The sequence below is a fragment of the Benincasa hispida genome, chromosome 2 (genome assembly GCF_027475165.1).
Source record: "Benincasa hispida cultivar pf3 chromosome 2, pf3_genome.v1.1, whole genome shotgun sequence".
In the NCBI taxonomy this organism is placed as follows: domain Eukaryota; kingdom Viridiplantae; phylum Streptophyta; class Magnoliopsida; order Cucurbitales; family Cucurbitaceae; genus Benincasa; species Benincasa hispida.
Genome location: NC_143479.1, coordinates 61926822 through 61945909, shown reverse-complemented (window position 1 = coordinate 61945909; position 19088 = coordinate 61926822). Strand labels below are relative to the sequence as shown.

The 19088-nt window shown below is 37.1% G+C and overlaps 1 protein-coding gene across 3 annotated transcripts in view; it reads left to right on the top strand.

Annotated features, from left to right (window-relative positions):
• The window catches only part of LOC120071257 (ARM repeat superfamily protein), a 59828-nt gene that overhangs the window by 22348 nt on the left and 18392 nt on the right, over positions 1-19088 (top strand). For all 3 annotated transcript variants that reach the window (XR_016527770.1, XM_039023416.2, XM_090310897.1), the window contains 7 exons: positions 1021-1101; positions 1214-1266; positions 9220-9289; positions 10673-10736; positions 13568-13716; positions 13825-13952; positions 14030-14087. Coding sequence is in view for 2 of the 3 variants with exons in the window: in XM_039023416.2 (XP_038879344.1) it covers positions 1021-1101; positions 1214-1266; positions 9220-9289; positions 10673-10736; positions 13568-13716; positions 13825-13952; positions 14030-14087 (603 nt within the window). In the remaining variant the exon portion in view is untranslated. The remainder of the gene's footprint in view (positions 1-1020; positions 1102-1213; positions 1267-9219; positions 9290-10672; positions 10737-13567; positions 13717-13824; positions 13953-14029; positions 14088-19088) is intronic.

Genomic DNA, 19088 nt, shown 5'->3' with positions numbered 1-19088 from the left:
TTGAGATTTCTGAAAACTTCTTCAGGGAAAGGCTTGATGTTCAGGAAAACTGAAAAACGATGTATCGAAGCTTACACCGATGCTGATTGGGCAGGATCTGTAGTAGACAGAAAATCAACAACAGGATATTGTACCATTGTGGGGCATTCTTGTTACTTGGAGAAGCAAAAAACAAGGTGTTGTTGCCAGAAGCAGTACTGAGGCAGAATATAGGGCCATGAGTCAGGAAATCTGTGAAGAGATCTGACTTGAAAAGTCTTGAAAGACCTTGATCAAGAGCATACCAGCCCAATGAAACTCTATTGTGATAATAAAGTAGCCATAAGCATAGCAAACAATCCTGTTCAACATGACAGAACAAAGCATGTGGAGATTGACCGGCACTTTATCAATGAAAGACTCGATAGTGGCAACATTTGTGTTCCTTATATTCCCTCCAATCAACAAATTGCAGATGTCCTAACAAAGGGGCTTTCTAGATAGTTGTTTGACGCTTGTGTGAGCAAGTTGGGACTTATTGACATCTATGCCCCAACTTGAGGGGGAGTGTTGAAATTAGGGTTTTGCGCTCTAGGCAATTTTGTCTTTTTCATTGTACCCTAGGGTTTCCCTGTTCTCTATTTAAGCTGTTGGTCTACTGTATTCCATTGTATCAGTTTCTAATAATAATTCCCTTATCCCGTGGTTTTTCTCCCCAATTAGGGTTCTCCACGTAAATTCTTGGTGTGCTACTTTCTTTTCCCTACTCTATTTTTCATCAATATATATATCAAGAAATTCAATGAAAAGTGAACTGAGTTTTTAGTTTCATATCCATCTTTTTTATTTTATTTGTTTGTTTTTTTGTGGTACCTATATTCTTGTCACTTTTGTTGTAGACAAGCAATACGATATTGAGCTTTTTATGGAAATGCTTTGAACAATGTTTTAATGTTTCCCCATTATTCTACATTAAAGCTTAGACATAAACAGAATCTAAATCTACTGTATAACTATGGTTTTCCCTTTTACCAAATGCAGGTTTTCCTCAGTATGCTATTGAAGGTTACTTTTCTTGATCTACCATTGTGGCATAGGATTCTTGTTCTTGAAAATTTGAGGGTAACTATAACTAAGTAGATTACATATGAATTTGTGGTTTGAATTCTGTCTTTGATATATATATTGGGTAGAACTTAGAAGTTTAATAATTGGATTTTGTCAATATTAATAGGGTTTTTGCATGGAGGCTAGAACTTTGCAGGTTCTTTTCCAGAACTTTGATATGTAAGCTTACTAACTCCAGTTTATTTTTTATATTGTACATTAAATACGAAATAGAAAATGCATGCTCATAAAATTTAAAGTCTTTGTATTTGAACATTAACCTCTTTTCATTATTTCAATGAAAAGTTTTGTTTGAGGGGGAAAAAAAGTCTCTGTATATGCTACATTAAAATAATTAAACAAATTTATTTGGTTCTCATGGAAAATATTGTAAAATATCTGCGAGAGTACTAGTCATGGATATCGAGATATATGGGTAAGATTTGTATGATACTAGTAAGGGGCATAATAGGTAATTAACTAGTGGTGTCTTGGCAGTTGGCTATAAATAAAGGGAACTATGGACCTTGGAGGGTGTGGATGATTTTGGTAAGAGTTTCCGTTGTGGTACTTTGGGAGAGAGATGGTCCTCTTGGAAAGCTATTAGTATATTGTAACTTTTCTTGATATTGCAATCTATTTCTATTTTCGTGTTCTTTGAGTTTTATCGTCAGGTGGTATCCCAACACTATAATAAAATAAATTGATAAATAGTAATACTTCTTTTTTGGTTGGCGTCGGCGAGGATCTTTGGAATCTTTGAATGTTGCAAAAGATTCAAATGGAAGCCAAATTTTAGAAATGCTAATCAAGGGGCTTTGCAAACTTTTTCCAAACTTTCCAGAAGTGGGCCAGTTATGTGGAGTGTTTCCATGAATGCCACGAACCAACTTAGACCAAAGGGAATTAGAATCTGACATTAACTTCCACCCCCATTTAACCAATAGCGCCTGACTTTTTATTTGTCTTTCCATTTAGTTTTGTAGAGTTCCTCAAAACCACTGTTTCCAACTGATATCAAAGATTTTGTAAATGATTTTGTGGTGAGAGAGCCTTCTTTTTCCAGCTTCCATTTCCAAGAATTTTCTTTATCCTTGAATTGAGGGGGGTGGGGGGGAGGTCACGTTCCAGCCATAGATTCCCTGATAGAGTGTCTGTGTCGAACATGGTTTCGCAATGGAGGCTTCCTTTTTAAGCGACAAAGCAAATAAGGATGGAGATTCATCATTAAGAATCAGATTATCCATCCATGAATCCATCATAAACTGAGTTTTGTTTTCCCTACCGGCATTGTGAGTGATATTTCTATAAACATGTACTTTTACTTTGTCAATATATTTCCAAGGCCCTTTAGCCAACTTTTTCTAATCTTTTAAATGTAAAAAGAATTGTGATGATTTGGTTGTTACATAGTCGACACTTTTTTTCTTTAGAAATAGAATTCTCAGGCTGGGAAATACCATTGAATTCTAAAGATGTTTAGGATGGTCGCACACGATTTCAACAAAGTCACACTTGGACAACAAATGGTTTTGAGGTGCGAAAGAAAAATGCTCTCTCCTCTCTCCTCCCCTTTCCCTCCTCAAGCCCTCTGGTGATCACCTTCTCTTCCCGATTACCCCTTCCTAATCCCAGTCCCCTCCACTCCGGCCTGTTCCTACTCCTTTCTTCCCTTTCTCTTCCCCTCTCATCCCCTTCTCTGCCTCTAGAACCCTTCACCCCTGTTTTAGCTAAACCTCGCCTCTGCATTTGACCCAATCACCCCTGTTTTCGCAACTCCATGGAACTAAAAAGTTGTCGCATTTCAGATCATTATTTTTGTATGTGGAAGGAAAAGAATGGTTTCCGTTTGGAAGATTTGAAGCGTGGTAAAAAATCTTTCCTCTCTTCAGAAGCTGCACGATGGATGGATGTTAGCTTAGGGAGACTTTTGAATGGGCCAACTTTCAAATTTTTCCTCCTTAAGGAAAGAGTGGATCAGGGCTTCATCCTAACTAAGTTTCAAAGCAAGAAGCAATGATTCATTGAATGCGCATTCTGGCCTTCCTCAGGAGGCAGAACAAATGCTCATATCCCTTACGACAATGGTGTGACAGGGTGGCTTGAGTTTAAGGAAATGGTGAGCCACTCTATTTCAGACCCTCCATCTTCTGGAAGCATACCAGATAATCTTCAAGCATCTTCAACAAAAAGCTTCTCAGAGTAGTGAAAGGTAAAAACCCTCCATCGATTCATTACCAGACCAGTCTACTCAAACATCCTTCAGTCCGCTGCCCCAAGCAAGAAGAAACAGAGCAAGCCCTGCTTCTGGGTTAAAAAGGAATCTGATGTCCTTCAAGAAGACTTCCATAATCTATGGTTAGTAGCAAGGCTTTTTGTTCATAATATGGAAGGAAATAGCAAGTGTGTTGAGAGGCTCCTTCAACTCCAAAGTCATTTTAAATCCCCTGCATGCAGATATGGCTCTAATCAGAATTGAACAAGGTGACCTTGGTGAATTGATCGAGTCTGTTGGACAGTGGCAACAATTTGGCCCCTTTCACCTTCGTTTTGAAAAATGGAATCCAAAAAAGCATGGAAGGCCAACGTTATAAAAGGCTTTGGGGGCTGGTTGAGCATAAAAAATCTTCCCCTGGATTTTTGGTACAGAAGTACTTTTGAAGTTATTGGTGCCTACTTTGGTGGTCTGGAATGTATAGCTGCTGAGACCCTCAACCTCATTAATATTCAAGAATCCAAAATCAGAGTTAAAAGGAATTTATGTGGATTCATCCCGGCGACTATAGAAGTTAAACATACATGGTAGTATTTACTTAAATTTTGGGGATATAAAGTGCTCGGATCCCCCTGTTATTAACTCCGGTGAAGTTTCTATTGATGAGTTCTCAAATCCTTTATATATTTTACGTTTAAATCAAGCTTTGAAGGATGAAGGGGTTGATTCACTGGCCCTACATTCAGATTGGTCCTTTTTAGCTTCCTACCAGTCGATTCCAAGCTACTCGAGGAACCCCAATACTCCAATGGAAAATGTTCAACAGTCGAATGCCAATTCGGTGAGTTTTTTCCGGCCAAACACAGCAGACGAAGGGAAAGGTCAACCAGTTGATAGTTAGAAAGGAAGAAGAAACGTCACAAATAAAAATGAAGATTCGTCTTTAATGATGAGAGAGAAGATTTCAGCCGTTCAAGTATTAAATAAAGTTGTCTCCAGCAATTCATTTAATAAAGAGGAAGAAGAGGAAAAGTCACAACCCCTTATCAGCCCTTCAGCCGATCCATCTCCCTCCCAAATTGTTTTCAACACGTCAGAAAAGCAGCATGAAGGCCAAGGAAAATCTTTAAACGAATCGGTCTTTGTATCCCCCAATAAATCAGGGGTATTTGAAAAGTCTTATAAAGAAGGACAGGTCAACAATGTTGTTATTTCAGCCTCCGATATTATTACCAGCCACGTTGGAAGTCCCCCAAGCTGCCATTCTCCAGTACAAAACCAATCAATCATTCGGGCCCACTTCTCCAATGTCTTCACTTGGAGAAAACATCCTTCAAAAATAAATGGACAGGTCTTCAAGATAGGTCCTTATCGACAGAAAATGAGGCTTCTGATCCTTCCATTTTAGTGCAGAGTGAAAGTAACCATGACTTGCTAGAGGTATGTTGCACCAAAATCCAACTCCCCTCTCCAACTTTAAATAAAACCTTCCCCAGCCCTCAAACTCTGCATTTCAATCACTCCAGTTTCAAAATTCCAGAGTCAAGCAACACTTTCATTAGGGGATTACCCTGCACCCCTCTAAAGCCAAGAAGTTTAGAGATTCGGGAATTCGACTCACCGTTCAGTGTAAGCAGTGTTGAATTGGAATTTTGCCCTGTTTCGAATCAAGATGAAAGGCTCCAAGATTCTGCCCTTGGATTAGACCTCCAGACTTTATTATCTATTGAAGAAAAGGATACATCTTTGAAGCATTGTTCTCCTCACTCCTCCTCAGTTCAGCCTCCAGAAATTCCAGAGCACCTATCCTCAATAGTTAAGGATTGCGGATTCATTTTGGTCTGAAAACTCCCTTCCCTGACAGCCTCCTCCCACTTTCCAGCTAATGAAGATTCTTTCATGGAATACAAGGGTCTTAAAGACCTAAATAAGAGAATTGCAATTAGAAGGCTGCTCAAACCTAAATAAGAGAATTGCAATTAGAAGGCTGCTCAAAAGCTTACATCTAGATGTAGTCCTTATTCAGGAGTCGAAGGAGAGTTTAGATGCTGCCTTCTAAGGAAATTGGTTGGGAATCAGTGGATTCTTTTGGAAAATCTGGTGGTTTATTAACAATGTGGGATAGCAGCAAAATTGAAGTTGTAGAATCCCTTGAAGGGGGATACTCCCTGACAATCAAATGTCGTACCTTATGTAAGAAAGTCTGCTGGGTTACTAATGTTTATGGACCGGTTGATTATAAGGAGAGAAAATATGTATGGCCAGAGCTCTCAGCCATTGCAGGGTACTGCCCTGATGATTGGTGCTTAGGAGGGGATTTTAACCTAACCCGTTGGAGTCATGAACGATCACCAGCTGGAAGATATACCAAAGGCATGAAGCTTTTTAATGATTTCATCGATTCAGCCAACCTGCTAGAGATTCCTTTATCAGATGGGAAATTTACTTGGTTCAGGGGAGAAAATTCTAACTCAAAATCTCTGCTGGATAGATTTTTTATTAACAAGGAATGTGATGAATTGTTTACTAATTCAAAGGTGAATCGTCAGGTACGACTTCTTTCTGATCATTTCACTTTACTCCCTAAGTGTAGGAACTATTAATTGGGGCCATCTCCATTCAGATTTTGTAACAGCTAGTTACTTAACAAAGAGTGTGTCTCTTCCATTGAAAAATCATGGAAAAACAGCAATATAAAGGGTTGGCCAGGCTATGTCATCAATGCAAACTTAAGGCTGGTCAAAAAAGCTCTAAAAACTTGGTTAGCTGAATTCCAAAAAGTACAAAACAAAGATGAAATGGCCCTGTCAAAGGAATTAGCTGAAAAGGAAGCTCAGATTGACTCTTTGGGAGGGGACTCAGTGTTAGCAGCAAACATATCCAAGCTAAAAACAGAATTGCTAAGAATATATATGCTGAAAGAAAGGGATCTAATACAGAAATGTAAGTTGAATTGGTTGAAATTGGGAGATGAAAACTCTAGTTTTTTCATCGGTTTTTGGCAGCAAGGAAAAGGAAGAACCAGATTATTGAGCTACTCAATGACCAAGGGATGCCTACAAACTCATCCAAGGAAGTTGAAGAAATTATCCTAAACTTTTATGATTCTCTCTACTTCAAATTCCCAGGTGTTAGGTACTTACCAGCCCCTTTAGATTGGCCCTAAGTCTCACAAGTCCAGAATGCTATGCTCACTACATGCTTCATGGAAACAGAAATTGTTCTGGCCATCAAATCTTTGGGAAAAAACAAAACCCCTGGTCTAGATGGCTTTACCTCAGAGTTTCTTTTAAGATTCTGGCCTTTAGTCAAGGATAATTTTACTAAGCTCTTCGAGGACTTTCACTCTAGTGGCAAATTGAACGCGTGTGTAAGAGAAAATTTCATTTGCCTTATCCAAAAAAAAGAAGATGCAGTCTCCATCAAGGACTTCAGACCAATCAGCCTTACTACCCTAACTTACAAAGTAGTGGCTATGGTTATCGCAGGAAGATTGAAAAAAGTAATGAATTCTATTACCGGCCCATCTCAGAATGCTTTCATCGAAGGAAGACAAATTCTTGATGCCGTTTTGATTGCTAATGAAGTAGTGGAAGATTACAGAGCAAAAAAGAAAAAGGGATGGATATTAAAGCTCGATATGGAGAAGGCCTTCGACCGGGTGGATTGGTTATTTCTAGAGAAGATTTTAATTGCAAAAAATTTCGACTCTCGATGGATCTTATGGATTTTGGGCTGCATTAAAGACCCTAAATTCTCAATCATCATCAATGGTAGACCCCGAGGTCGTCTCCTTGCCTCAAGAGGTATTAGACAAGGAGATCCCTTGTCACCTTTCCTCTTCATCTTATTAAGTGAAGTGCTCAGCTCTATCATTGAAAAGCTGTATGTTAATGGTGTATATGAGGGTTTTGTGGTTGGTAAGGAGAGGATACATGTTCCATTGCTTTAGTTTGCGGATGATACTCTCATTTTTTGCAAATATGAGAACGAAATGCTTCTAAAGCTAAAGAAAGCAATCAATCTCTTTGAATGGTATTCTGGTCAAAAGGTTAACTGGGAAAAGTCAGCCCTCAATGGAATTAATGTAGCAGAAAGTGACTTATCAACGATGGCTGGTATTCTTAATTGCAAGGCCGAAGCCCTCCCCATTTCTTATCTTGGTTTACCCCTTGGAGGTTATCCTAAGCAATGCTCTTTTTGGCAGCCTGTGGTTGAAAAGGTCCATCGGAAGCTGGATAAATAGAAACGTTTTAATCTCTCAAGAGGGGGCAGGGCAACTCTTTGTTCATCCATCTTATCAAACCTCCCAATATACTATATGTCTATCTTCTCAATGCTAGACTCAGTGGTTTGCTCCCTAGAAAGATTAATCCAAAACTTCTTTTGGGAAGGCCATAAAGGAAGCAAAATTAATCACTTGGCTAAATGGAGTTTAGTCTCTCGTTCTACTTTAAATGGAGGACTTGGTTTGGGAGGACTCAAAGCTAAGAACACGGCTTTGCTTGCCAAATGGGGCTGGCGGTACATGATGGAGGAGAATGCATACTGGAGAAGGATCATCTCCAACATCCACGGCGAAGGACCTTTTGATTGGCACACTTCTGGGAAGTATGGGAATAGTTTGAGAAGTCCATGGATAAACATTTCAAAAAGCTGGTCCAAGATTGAAAACTTAGCTCCCTTTACTGTTGGAGAGGGGAATAGAGTCAGCTTTTGGTCAGATCCTTGGCCTTCCCATTCTCCTTTGTCTTCTTTGTTTCCATCTCTGTTTAGGATCTCCTTTTTACCAAGGGGTTCTATAGCTGAACATTGGGATCATTCTTTAAACTCTTGGTCCATCACCTTTTGAAGGCTGCTAAAGGAAGAGGAGATGGCTCACTTTCAAGCACTGCTGCTTGCTTTATCAGAAAAGGCAGTTTCTTCTAACCCGGACAGTCGCCATTGGTCCTTGGAAGCCTCAAGTTTTTTCACAGTCAAGTCCCTCTCAACCCACCTCTCTTCCAAGCCACCTATGGAGATCTACCTCTTCAAAGCTCTTTGGAAATCTAAATGTCCAAGGAGAGTGAACATTCAGATATGGATTATGCTGTTTGGCCTATTGAATTGCTCTACGGTTCTGCAAAGAAAGCTTCATTCAGCCACCCTACTTCCCTCTGTTTGTCCTCTATGTTATTCGGCTGGTGAAGACTTACAAGACCTCTTTTTCTCATGCACATTTGCAGAAAAGTGTTGGTGGTCTTTCTTTCAGATGTTTAATTTTGTAGGAGTTTTTGGTGATAGTCTCAGAGGCAATTCAATCTATCTTCCCAAAAGAGCTAAGCTTTCTGATATTTGGTTTGAAAGAAATCAGAGAATTTTCCATGATGCTAGGAAAAATTGGGAGTTTCGCTTCGATTCAGCTAAAAGGAATGCGTCGGCTTGGTGCTCTTTGAACAAAGAGTTTGATGGCTTCTCAATTCAAGACATTTTTCTTAATTGGCAGGCTTTTATTTTTCCAGCATTTTAACTTTTACCAGTTTTTTGTCTCGGGTGTCATTTCATTTCTAAAGATGTACTCGTTTTTCTTTTCAAGTAGACATGGGTTTTTCCTTCTTGTTTGCTCTTTATGCTCTTTGAATCTCTTGTACTTTGGAGCATTAGTCTCTTCCTATATTGCAATAATAAAGAGACCCGTATCCTTTTACAAAAAAATGGAATTCTCAGCCATCATTGAATTTTTCCATCCTGATTAGTAAATTGGATTTTTCTCAATTGTTTTTACAAAGATGTCAATTATTACTTGAGGATAAAGGTTTAGCATGGAAGATTCTTTTAGGTTTTCTTTTTTTTCTTTTTTTTTTTTTGGGGGGGGGGGGGGGGGGGGGCATCTGTGTATTTTAAAGTATATTAATTACTGATTTTCGTTGGTCTTGCAGGCATCCAAAAAACACAAATGTTGTTGAAGGCATTGTTAAATCCCTTGCTCGAGTTGTGTCCAACGTACAGGTATTTAATAAATTGCTCGACCATTATCACCTTTTGAGGTAGCTTTTTGGCTGTGATAAATTAATAAAGGGGCGAAGGAAAAGGTAGATGGATTAAATGGGAAATTGAGATTGGTTGAGAGGAGAAAAGGAATGAACACAAGGACACTGGCTCCACCATTTGGCGTCCTTGTATTTTTTGTATTAAGTATTGTCTTTCTTGCATCTTTCTTTTTGAAAAGGAAACAAGCATCATCATTGAATTAATGAAATTGTCTTTCTTGCATCTGTTCTTTTTGTTTGTGTTTCCTGTTCCTAAGGGTTAGCTTTTAGTCCTATTGGTTCGCTTTTTGCTTTCTTTCAATCCCTTTGGGGAGACTGGATTCTTGAATGTTTTTCTTCCTTTTCATCAATTAATGAAAACCAAAAAAAAAAAAAAAAAAAAAAAGATTTTTTTTTTCTTGTTTAGAATATACATATAAAGCTAATAAGGAAGAACCTGATCATTTCTTTCTCTTTTGTCTGGCTGTCGCTAATATGTATTACATATATTTGAATGCTTCTCTGGAACATAAAAGATTTTGTGCGGCCACAATTGGAACTTGGAAGGAGAGAAAATAACGGATTTTTATTTTTTGTTAATGGGTGTTTCATGATTCTGTGGGAAGCTTGGCTAAAAAGAAATGAATGAATTTTCAGTGGCAAAGAGAGAAATTTTGATCAACTTCTGGTTGCAATTGTTTTTCATGCCTCTTGTTGGTATAATTAATCTAAATGCTTTCTGTAATCATGTCTAATCCTTTATGCAAACTAATTGAAGATCGTTTTTTCTTTTTTTAATTTCACTATGGCCTATATCTAATATCTTAGAGATGGAGCTCCAACAATACTCAAACCAAGTCGGGATTCTTATTTAAAAGCTCAAATACAATAGGTTAACCTTTTATCGATAGAGTATTTTAATTCACTGATAAACTAACATAACAAGAAAAATAAAGTCACAACCCTAAACATTGTGTCGCCATTCATGTCCAAGAAATATTTCGCACTATGAAAAAGGAAACACCAAGATCTTAAAGAAATTGGTCAAGTGAACTAAGTTCTACTAACTCTCATGGCTCTGAATGATTACTTTATCTGCAAACTTGATGTTAATAATATCTCTTCCAAGTGTCAACCTAGTTGAGATGCCCGGGTGTGCTAGTTGATCCGTTTGGTATTCAGTTGTTATTTAACTCATTGTATAATCCTCTTGTATTTTGGACTTTTGCTCACTATTCTCTTATATCAATGAATTGTTTCCTTTTAAAAAAAATAATCTCTTCCAACTGCAAACAATATTTGACACCGATAAAAAGACAAAAGTGTCGAACTAAATACTGATGAAAAGATGTAAATATTGTAGGTCCATGAGACGAGTGAAGAAAGCCTGGCAGCCGTGGCTGGAATGTTTAGTAGCAAGGCCAAAGGTAACTATTTTCTTTATTTAACTTGCCTTATTAAATCAAATTATCCTCTATCTACGGGAACTATGTAAATTGTAGTTTGCTTTCTTTTCCCACCGTACATCCGTTGCTACAATAAATCTTTTTTGGTCTGATCTTTTTGGTTAACTTTTGTCTGGGAAATTGTTTTTCCTCCACGTAATGAGAAGTATAAACTTTTGGGCGAAGAATATTTCAAATATGCTAATAATCCTAATGAATTTTAACTGCATGTAATTGATAATGCTAAAAATATAAACTAATTTATATGTTTTCTCAATCAAAATCTTTTAACTGCATGTAATGAGGATTATAAACTTCTGGACGAAGAATATTTTAGACATGCTAATCCTAATAAAATTTTAACTGCACGTAATTATTAATGCTAAACATCTGGACTAACTTATATGTTCTCTCAATCAAAATTAAAGCTACTAGCTAAAATTCATTCTCCAATATGATATGGAGATTACACTTTCTTACTCTAGCCAATATTTTGTTAAGGATTTAATATTCACTTAGTCGTCAGGTTGCATCTGAACTACAGTGGCTTCAATCTGAGCTTGGGTGCTAGCCATTTTCAAACCCCTCATAGCATTTTCAGGACCTTCAAATCTACCATTTCTGCATGATTTCTAATGTCCCTTGGTCTGCTTCCTTCTTTTCTTTTGAATCACAGGAAATGATTCAATCTTGAACTGGGCTTGACTATTCAGTTGAAGTGAGAGTTGGAATGAAACTGTTCATCAAGCCATTTCTTGCCTCAACCCCTTAAATAGTAAGGAGACCTCTTGACTATAATTAATACGGTGGGCCTTTGCTAGGCAATTAGAGTACTACCATTATTCTATTATACCACGAGGGTCTCTGTTGACACCACCCTGGGGGACCAGTCCCCCACTTTAGGCATAGGCTAAAAAAGTCTAGACATATCAAATTGTTTTTTGACATGTATAAAGTCGAGGAAAACCTTGGAAGTTCTCCTAACCTGCCTCGGAATGAATTGGAGAGAATTGTAACATGAGGAATGTCCGCATCTCGTCGCAAGGTTGTGGACAAGGAGGGATTCAAATCCCTAACACTGGGGTTCACAACCATGTGTTTGAATACCGTCCAGCAAAGAAAGTGAAGGGGAGCGGACAACAAATTGGTGGGTGCTGCAGAACCGTGTGATTGATCCGTCTTGGAGGAAGAAAGTATTCACTTTTACAGAAAATACTTTAATATCAGCACTTCTAAGAACTTGTAGGATAGACTTTTGATTTATATGGATTTCGCACAGCATGGCCGGCAACGGGCCCTAAGCACTCTAAATGACTCATCACTCATGAATAGAATTGTGGGAAGGTAATGGGGAAAGTTAAAGATTAGTTTGTTAGTTTTACAAAGTTGGTAAAGTTGGTTGAAGAAGTAACTAGTAAACGATCCTTCCTTACATGGTAGTGCTTTTAATGTTGCCTTCTCGTTGATGAAGATATTATTGCAGATTCTAATTTGGTTGGAAAATCTTAAAGCTGATTCTTCGCATGTAAAAGAATTAATTTCCTTGGTTTTTGATTTTTTATTTTTTTTGATAGGAAACAAACTTTTTATTGATAACATGAAAAGAGTCTAGTGTTCAACATACAATGAAACATAAAAGAATGATAATGAAAACTTGGACTAGAAGAATACAAGCAATGAGAAACCCAATGAGAACTTGGATTAGAAGAATACAAGCAATGACAAACCGAATAAATAGAAAAAATTGACCTATTAAAAAATTTCAGTTGAGGGATACTCTCTTTGAGCTTTAGGGCTTTTTGGTTGTGGCTGGTTTTGTGTTGCTTGCTCTTCTCCAGTTTGCTCTTTTGGGCTTTGGTGTTCTAGTCAGCTGTGGGATCTTCTTTGCTTGTCTGTTTAATTTGGCTCTTTTTTTGTGATTCCTCCAATCCTGTATTTTTTTTCTTTCTTAAGGTTGATTTCTGGCCTTTTTAATTCTGTTTTCTCCCTCTTAATCAATTAGCTTGTTTCTTTCAATACCTCAATGATTTGGTGATTATTGAATGAGCTTCCATTTCCCATCACTTGTCTGCTGCCTGTTCTTGATTCTTGGTTATGGCCCCTTGATTCTTCTTCATTGTTTACTGTTAAATCTCTTATGTAAGATTTGGTAGGTGCAGTTGATCCGCTTTTATCTGATCTTTACTTTGTTATTTAGAAGGACTCTTGTCCGAAGAAGATCAAAATTTTTCTTTGGGAGGTTAATTTGGTTGCCATTAACACTGCTGATCTTCTTCAATGTCGAATGCCTTATATGTCTCTTTCGCCTTCCATGTGTCTCATATGTCCATAATCATTCTGAATATCCAACCATCCTATTTATACATTGTCTTTTTGCATCTAGATTTTGGACTATTATTATGGAGGCTTTTGGATATTCTATGTCATGTCCTAATTCTATTTTTGATCTTCTTGCTACTTTGGTGATGGGTCATCTTTTTGGTGGTACTAAAGAGATGATTTGGCTGGCTCTGTTGCGTGCCTTCTTCTGGCTTTTATGGGACGAGAGAAATGGTCACTTTTTTTTTTGACTTCTTCCTCTTTTGATAGATTTTTGGAATCAGTTCTTTTTACTGCTTTCTCTTGGTGCAAAATTAAGCACTCTTTTAATAATTATAGTTTATCCTTCTTAATTACCAATTGGCAATCTCTTTTGTAATCACCTATAGGTGTTTTGGGGTTTCTACTTATTTCAGTTATCAATGAAATGTTTCTTTATCTCCCCCCTCGAAAAAAAAAAAAAAACTCAAGAAATGAAGACACATTTCCTACAGGGATTGAGTGGAGTCTCGATGGTGATGCTTCAAATGCCACTGTTTTAGTTGCCAGTGAGGCGCATGCAATAACCCTGGCCGTTGAGGGCCTATTGGGTGTTGTATTTACTGTGGCTACTTTAACCGATGAAGCAGTTGACCTTGGGGAGGTATCTTGGTTTTCATTTTACCGTTCTGATATACTTTACGATCATTCATTTTATTGAGATGCAATATGAGATAGGCTAATCATATCTTGTGTTCTTTTGATGTTATAGCTTGAATCCCCCAGGTCCGATTATGATCCATCAGGAAAGTGTAATGGAAGAATAGCAAGTGTCTGCATTTCGATGGTTGATTCTTTGTGGCTGACAATACTTGATGCATTGTCCCTTATTCTTACTAGGTACGTTAATTCTTTCTCTCCCTCTGTATAGCATGTTCGTAATTGGTGCAGGACTTGAATTATGCTTCTGATGAAAGATCACAGGGAGAGGCTATTGTCTTGGAGATCTTGAAAGGATATCAAGCTTTCACGCAGGTGACTGAATATGCTTACTGTTATCTTATCGCGACGGTGTTTTCCCTGAGGATTTTGTTGTGAGAAAACCGTTGCTTAGCTTTCTTTTAAAGTGTCAAGAACTATTGTTGACATTTCTTTTTATGAAGGAACTTAAATGATCAAATGATTTGAGTTAAATTGAGTGGATTCACGTAATCAAACATTACTTAGCTAACATACCTCCATTTAGTAATAACTTTTCTTCCTAACACTGTGATGCACTGTGAGTGGAACGTACATAAAATTCAATGCAACCAAACTCATTAGAATGGCTAGAAAATGATGCCTGTTTATTTTTATGGTTTTATACGACAACTCTTAGTGATGTTATTTCTTTAACAAGTGCAAAGTTTTCATCAAATATGAAAAGAAAGAAAAAGTTAAAGGAAGAAACTCCCATAAGGAGTGAAAAGAACTAGCAACCAAACCAAAAAGAAAGGAATTCCCAAAGATACATTAAATGAAATAAAACAATGAAGAACCAAACACCTCAAGGAGAAACAGACACAATAAACCTAGAAGTAAATCCTTGATGCCCAAGAGTCGTTGAAGTTAGACAAAGAATGCATAATCAGGAAGTAAAGCATTACCTACAGAGACTAATTCAACTCCCTAATGAATGAAATAGTAGAATGCTTAGAGGTTTGGTGAGGGATCCTTCGCATGTTTAGTCCCTCGTTAGATTTTATGTTTCTCTTTGGGCTTCGATTTTGAAGAGCTTTTCTAATTATTCTATAAGTTCTATTTTGCACATTGGATCCCTTTCTTGTAGTAGGGCTTCCTTTTGAGGACTTGTTTTTTTGGATGGCTTTGTATTCTTTCATTTTTCTAAATGTAAGTTATTTTATAAAAAAATCAAGCTCCTTAACCAATGAAAAAACTTTAAAAGCAAAGGCCATCAAGTCCTTGAAAGAGGGACTTTAAGGGATTTCTGACAAGGATTGTTTTTCTCTTGATGAGATATTAAATGGGGGAAGAAAAGGATTCATTAAAGGACAGGTTAAAAAATGAGGAACCTTGAATGTTCAGTTTGTGAATAAGTCGTTGGGAATAATGAAGTAAATGAAAGGTCATCAAGTCCCTTAAAAGAGGTTGTGGATACTTTTAGAAGCGTATAGAGAATTCCTATCGAGCAGCAAAGAAGACATAAGCCCTCTTCAATTATTAAGGTCCCCTCAATTGAATTTTAATTTGTCTGTTCTTTTTATATCAATTTTGATGGAACTAAAAAAATTATATTCTAATGAATAAAATAGTAAGACACAAAGCCTTCTTATATAGGAGAAAGGCTCGATACAAAAAATGAAAGGATAATAATCATTAATGATTGTCCCCTAATTAATATATTTACAACCAACACTCCCCTTCATTTCTTTTCATTGTAATTCAGTATCGTATGTCTATTTTTTCCTTTTCTTTTGCTATTTCTCCTTTCACGAGTACTTTTATTTTTTTAAAAATTAAAATAGCAACACTCCTTTTCAAGTTGGTTTAGATATCTTTCTTTTTAGCTTGAAAGAATAATACGAGTAAAATCATTAATGTATAAATATATTTAATTAATATATTTACAAACAACAATCCCCTTCAAGTTGGTTTAAATATATATTTCATTGTTAGCTTGTCAATCATTCTATCAAATTATATTTTTGGTAGTCCTTTAGTCGAAACTACAACAGTTTGCTATGTAGTTGGGAAGTAGGGAATACTTATCATATACTTATCACACCAATATCAATTTCCTCTATGAAGTGCTTGTTCGACTTCGATACATTGAACTAGATTGTGTAGCATCGTTTTTATTTAAAAAAAAACTAGATTGTGTAGCATTGGTTAATTGGTTTAAAGGAGGAGTTGGTCGGAATAAAAAGTTGGAGGAAACTGACCAACCTACTGAATGAAAGAGAGATATATATTTTTTTAAATATATATATTTTTAATTTGAAATCTGTGCATATAATCAATAATTTCAAATGGTTTTGGAGAAAACTGTTTTCGCCCATGGTTTTCTCAAAACCAAAGATGTTTCTTGGAGCCACGAATGGTTTCCGCAAAACCACTTTTACTTTTAGAAAATATCAATTTATACCCCTGAACTTTGAGGGTTGTATCAATTTAAGTCCTAAACTAATAATTGCTCAGTTTAAACCTTGAACTTTAGGCATTATATGAATTTAAAGCTCAAACTAATAATTGTATCAATTTAAACCTTGAACTTTCTAAGTATATCAATTTAAACCCTGAACTTTCATAAGTGTATCCAAATAAAACATAATGGATTTAAATTAATACACTTAGAAAGTTCAGAGTTTGCATTGATACAGTTATTAGTTTGGAGTTTAAATTAATACAACCCTTAAAGTTCAGGATTTAAATTGATACAATTATTAGTTTAGGATTTAAATTGATACAACCCTAGGGGGTTTAAATTGATATTTGCGCAAAATAGCAATATTTTTGTCAACCTCATTCCTCTCACACGAGAACTATCCATATTCATTCTCTCTCTTCTTTTCCCTCCTTTCTCTCTTCTTTTCCATCTTCTCTCACTGTCTCTCTCTTCTTTTCCCTCATTTCCTTTATTTTCCATCTTCTCTCACCGTTTCTCTTTTCTTGTCCCCGCTTCTCTTATCATCTCTCTCTCTTTTCTTGTCTCCTTCCACCGACTACCGTCACCACCATTGTCGTGCTATTGCACCGTCTGCCGTTGTTCTTTTCTTCTTCTTCTTCTTAAAATCAACCATAACCGATAGGCTAACTGGGTGGATGGTCGGTTGGTGTTACCAACCTCTTGAAAATCGTCAGAAACCGACGTGTCGGTGGTCGGTGATAGTTTTAGCCTAAAATTGACATCGAATGATGAACAACCCTACTATTAATCGAAACCGATGTGTCAGTGGTCGGCGATAGTTTTAGCCTAAAATTGACATCGAATGATGAACATCCCTATTGTTAATCATTCTATCAAATTGTATTTTTGTAGTTTAGTCAACATATCAACAATTTTTTATGTTATTGGGAAGTGGGGAATATTTATCACAAAAGTATCAATTTCCTTTATGAAGTTCTTGTCGATCTTGATATGTTTTGTCCTATCACATTGAACTAGATTGGGATAAAAAGATGATGTCCTTGTTGCAGTCAACTTGTATAGGTGTTTTTTGAAAAACTTTCAACTTTTCATGTAGCCTTTTTATACATATTCCTTCACAGATACCATGGGCTAAAGCCTGAAATTCTACTTCTCCATTGCTTCTAACCACAACATTTTGTGTTTTGCTTCACCTACTTACTAAATTACCACCTACAAAGGAACAAAGGAACAATAGCTAAACATAGATATTCTATCCATTGTACTTCTTTCCCAATCAGCATTAGTATAAACTAGGAAGCACGGACAAATGTCCGACAATGACGCGTTTCTGACAAGCAATTTCGTTTCCTTTTTTTTTTTTTTAATCAATTGGACATGCCAAGGAATGCTGAAGGACACGTTTTGATTTTTGATTTTTTAGTTGGTTGAAGTAAGCCCAAGTCCACTTTTGGGCCATCGGATGTTGGAGAGCTCCGATTGACGTCTGCAATTATTAGGACGATGACGGCTTGCAGCGGCAGATCAACGGTGAAGGGATGGAGATTGAACGAAATTGGGGAGAGAGTAGAATAGGGGGAGAGGGGAGAACAAAATCGAGGGAGGGGGAGGGGGAAGATAAGAACGATGGCTGAATGGAGAATGAGATGTTAGGGTTCTTTTTTGTTTTAATGTGGCTGCACAAGGGAAAATAAGATATTAGGGTTTTTCTGATACTAGGGTTTTTCTATTTTAGTGTTTGTTGGGACTTTTAATGTGAGTTTTTATAGGTTGTTGGGCTTTTGTCTTATTTAGTTTTAGTGGGCAATAATTTATTGGTTTCATGCACCATTAACATTTCAAACTAAATTGAACTTTTTTTAAGCAACTTAATAAACGACATATTTGTAGTTAGTTTTCATTCACAATTTCTTATAATTATTTTTAATAGTTTGTAAAAAATAAAATTGAAGTATTTTGGGTTTTATCTTTTAATATTATTTAAAAAATAACAAATATGATGTGGCCCCAACGTGTTGTGTCCCACATTCCTAGAAATTGGAGTGTTGTTGTCCATGTCATGTCGCGTGTCCGTGTTCGTACTTCTTAGAAGGGGTTTGGCTAACGAACATGAGTTGAGTTGAGTTGGTAAAATATACCAACTTAATGTTTGGCCCACCAACTTTAAATGTTGGCGGAGATGAGTTGGTATATTTTACCAACTTACCCCAACTCACCTCAACTCTCTGCTCTTCTAATGTTTTTAATGGCTCCACCCAGTGACTACTGCTGCCGCACTCTGGGAATCAACTTCGGCAACTACCTTCGATGACAACTTTGGCGACCAACTCTGATACCACCTTCGCATGACCAACTTCGACAACCAATTCCGAGCTCCAAAAACCACCTCCGACAGCAAACTCCGATGACCAATGCCAACAACCACCATTGTGCAACCAACTCTAGGCTCCCATAACCACCTCCGACTACAAACTTAAGCAAAAATTACCTTCGATGATAAACTTCAACGATCACTTTCGCACGAGCAACTCTGACAACCAACTCTGGGCTCTGACATCCACTTCTGACGACAAACTCCGTTGACCAACTCCAATACTACCTCCATACGACCAATTTTGGCCTCCAACAACCACCTTCGACTACAAATCCAACGAAAACCATCTTTGATGATCAACTTCGACAACCATCTTCGTGCCGCCAACTTCATTGACCAACTTTGGGCTTCGAAAACCACCTCCAGCAACAAACTCCGACAACCAACTCCAATACCACCTTTATATGACCAACTTCGGGCTCCAAATACAAACTTCAGCGAAAATCATCTTTGATAATCAACTTCGACAACCACCCCTGACTATTCTAGAACCGATTACTATTAAAGTATGTTG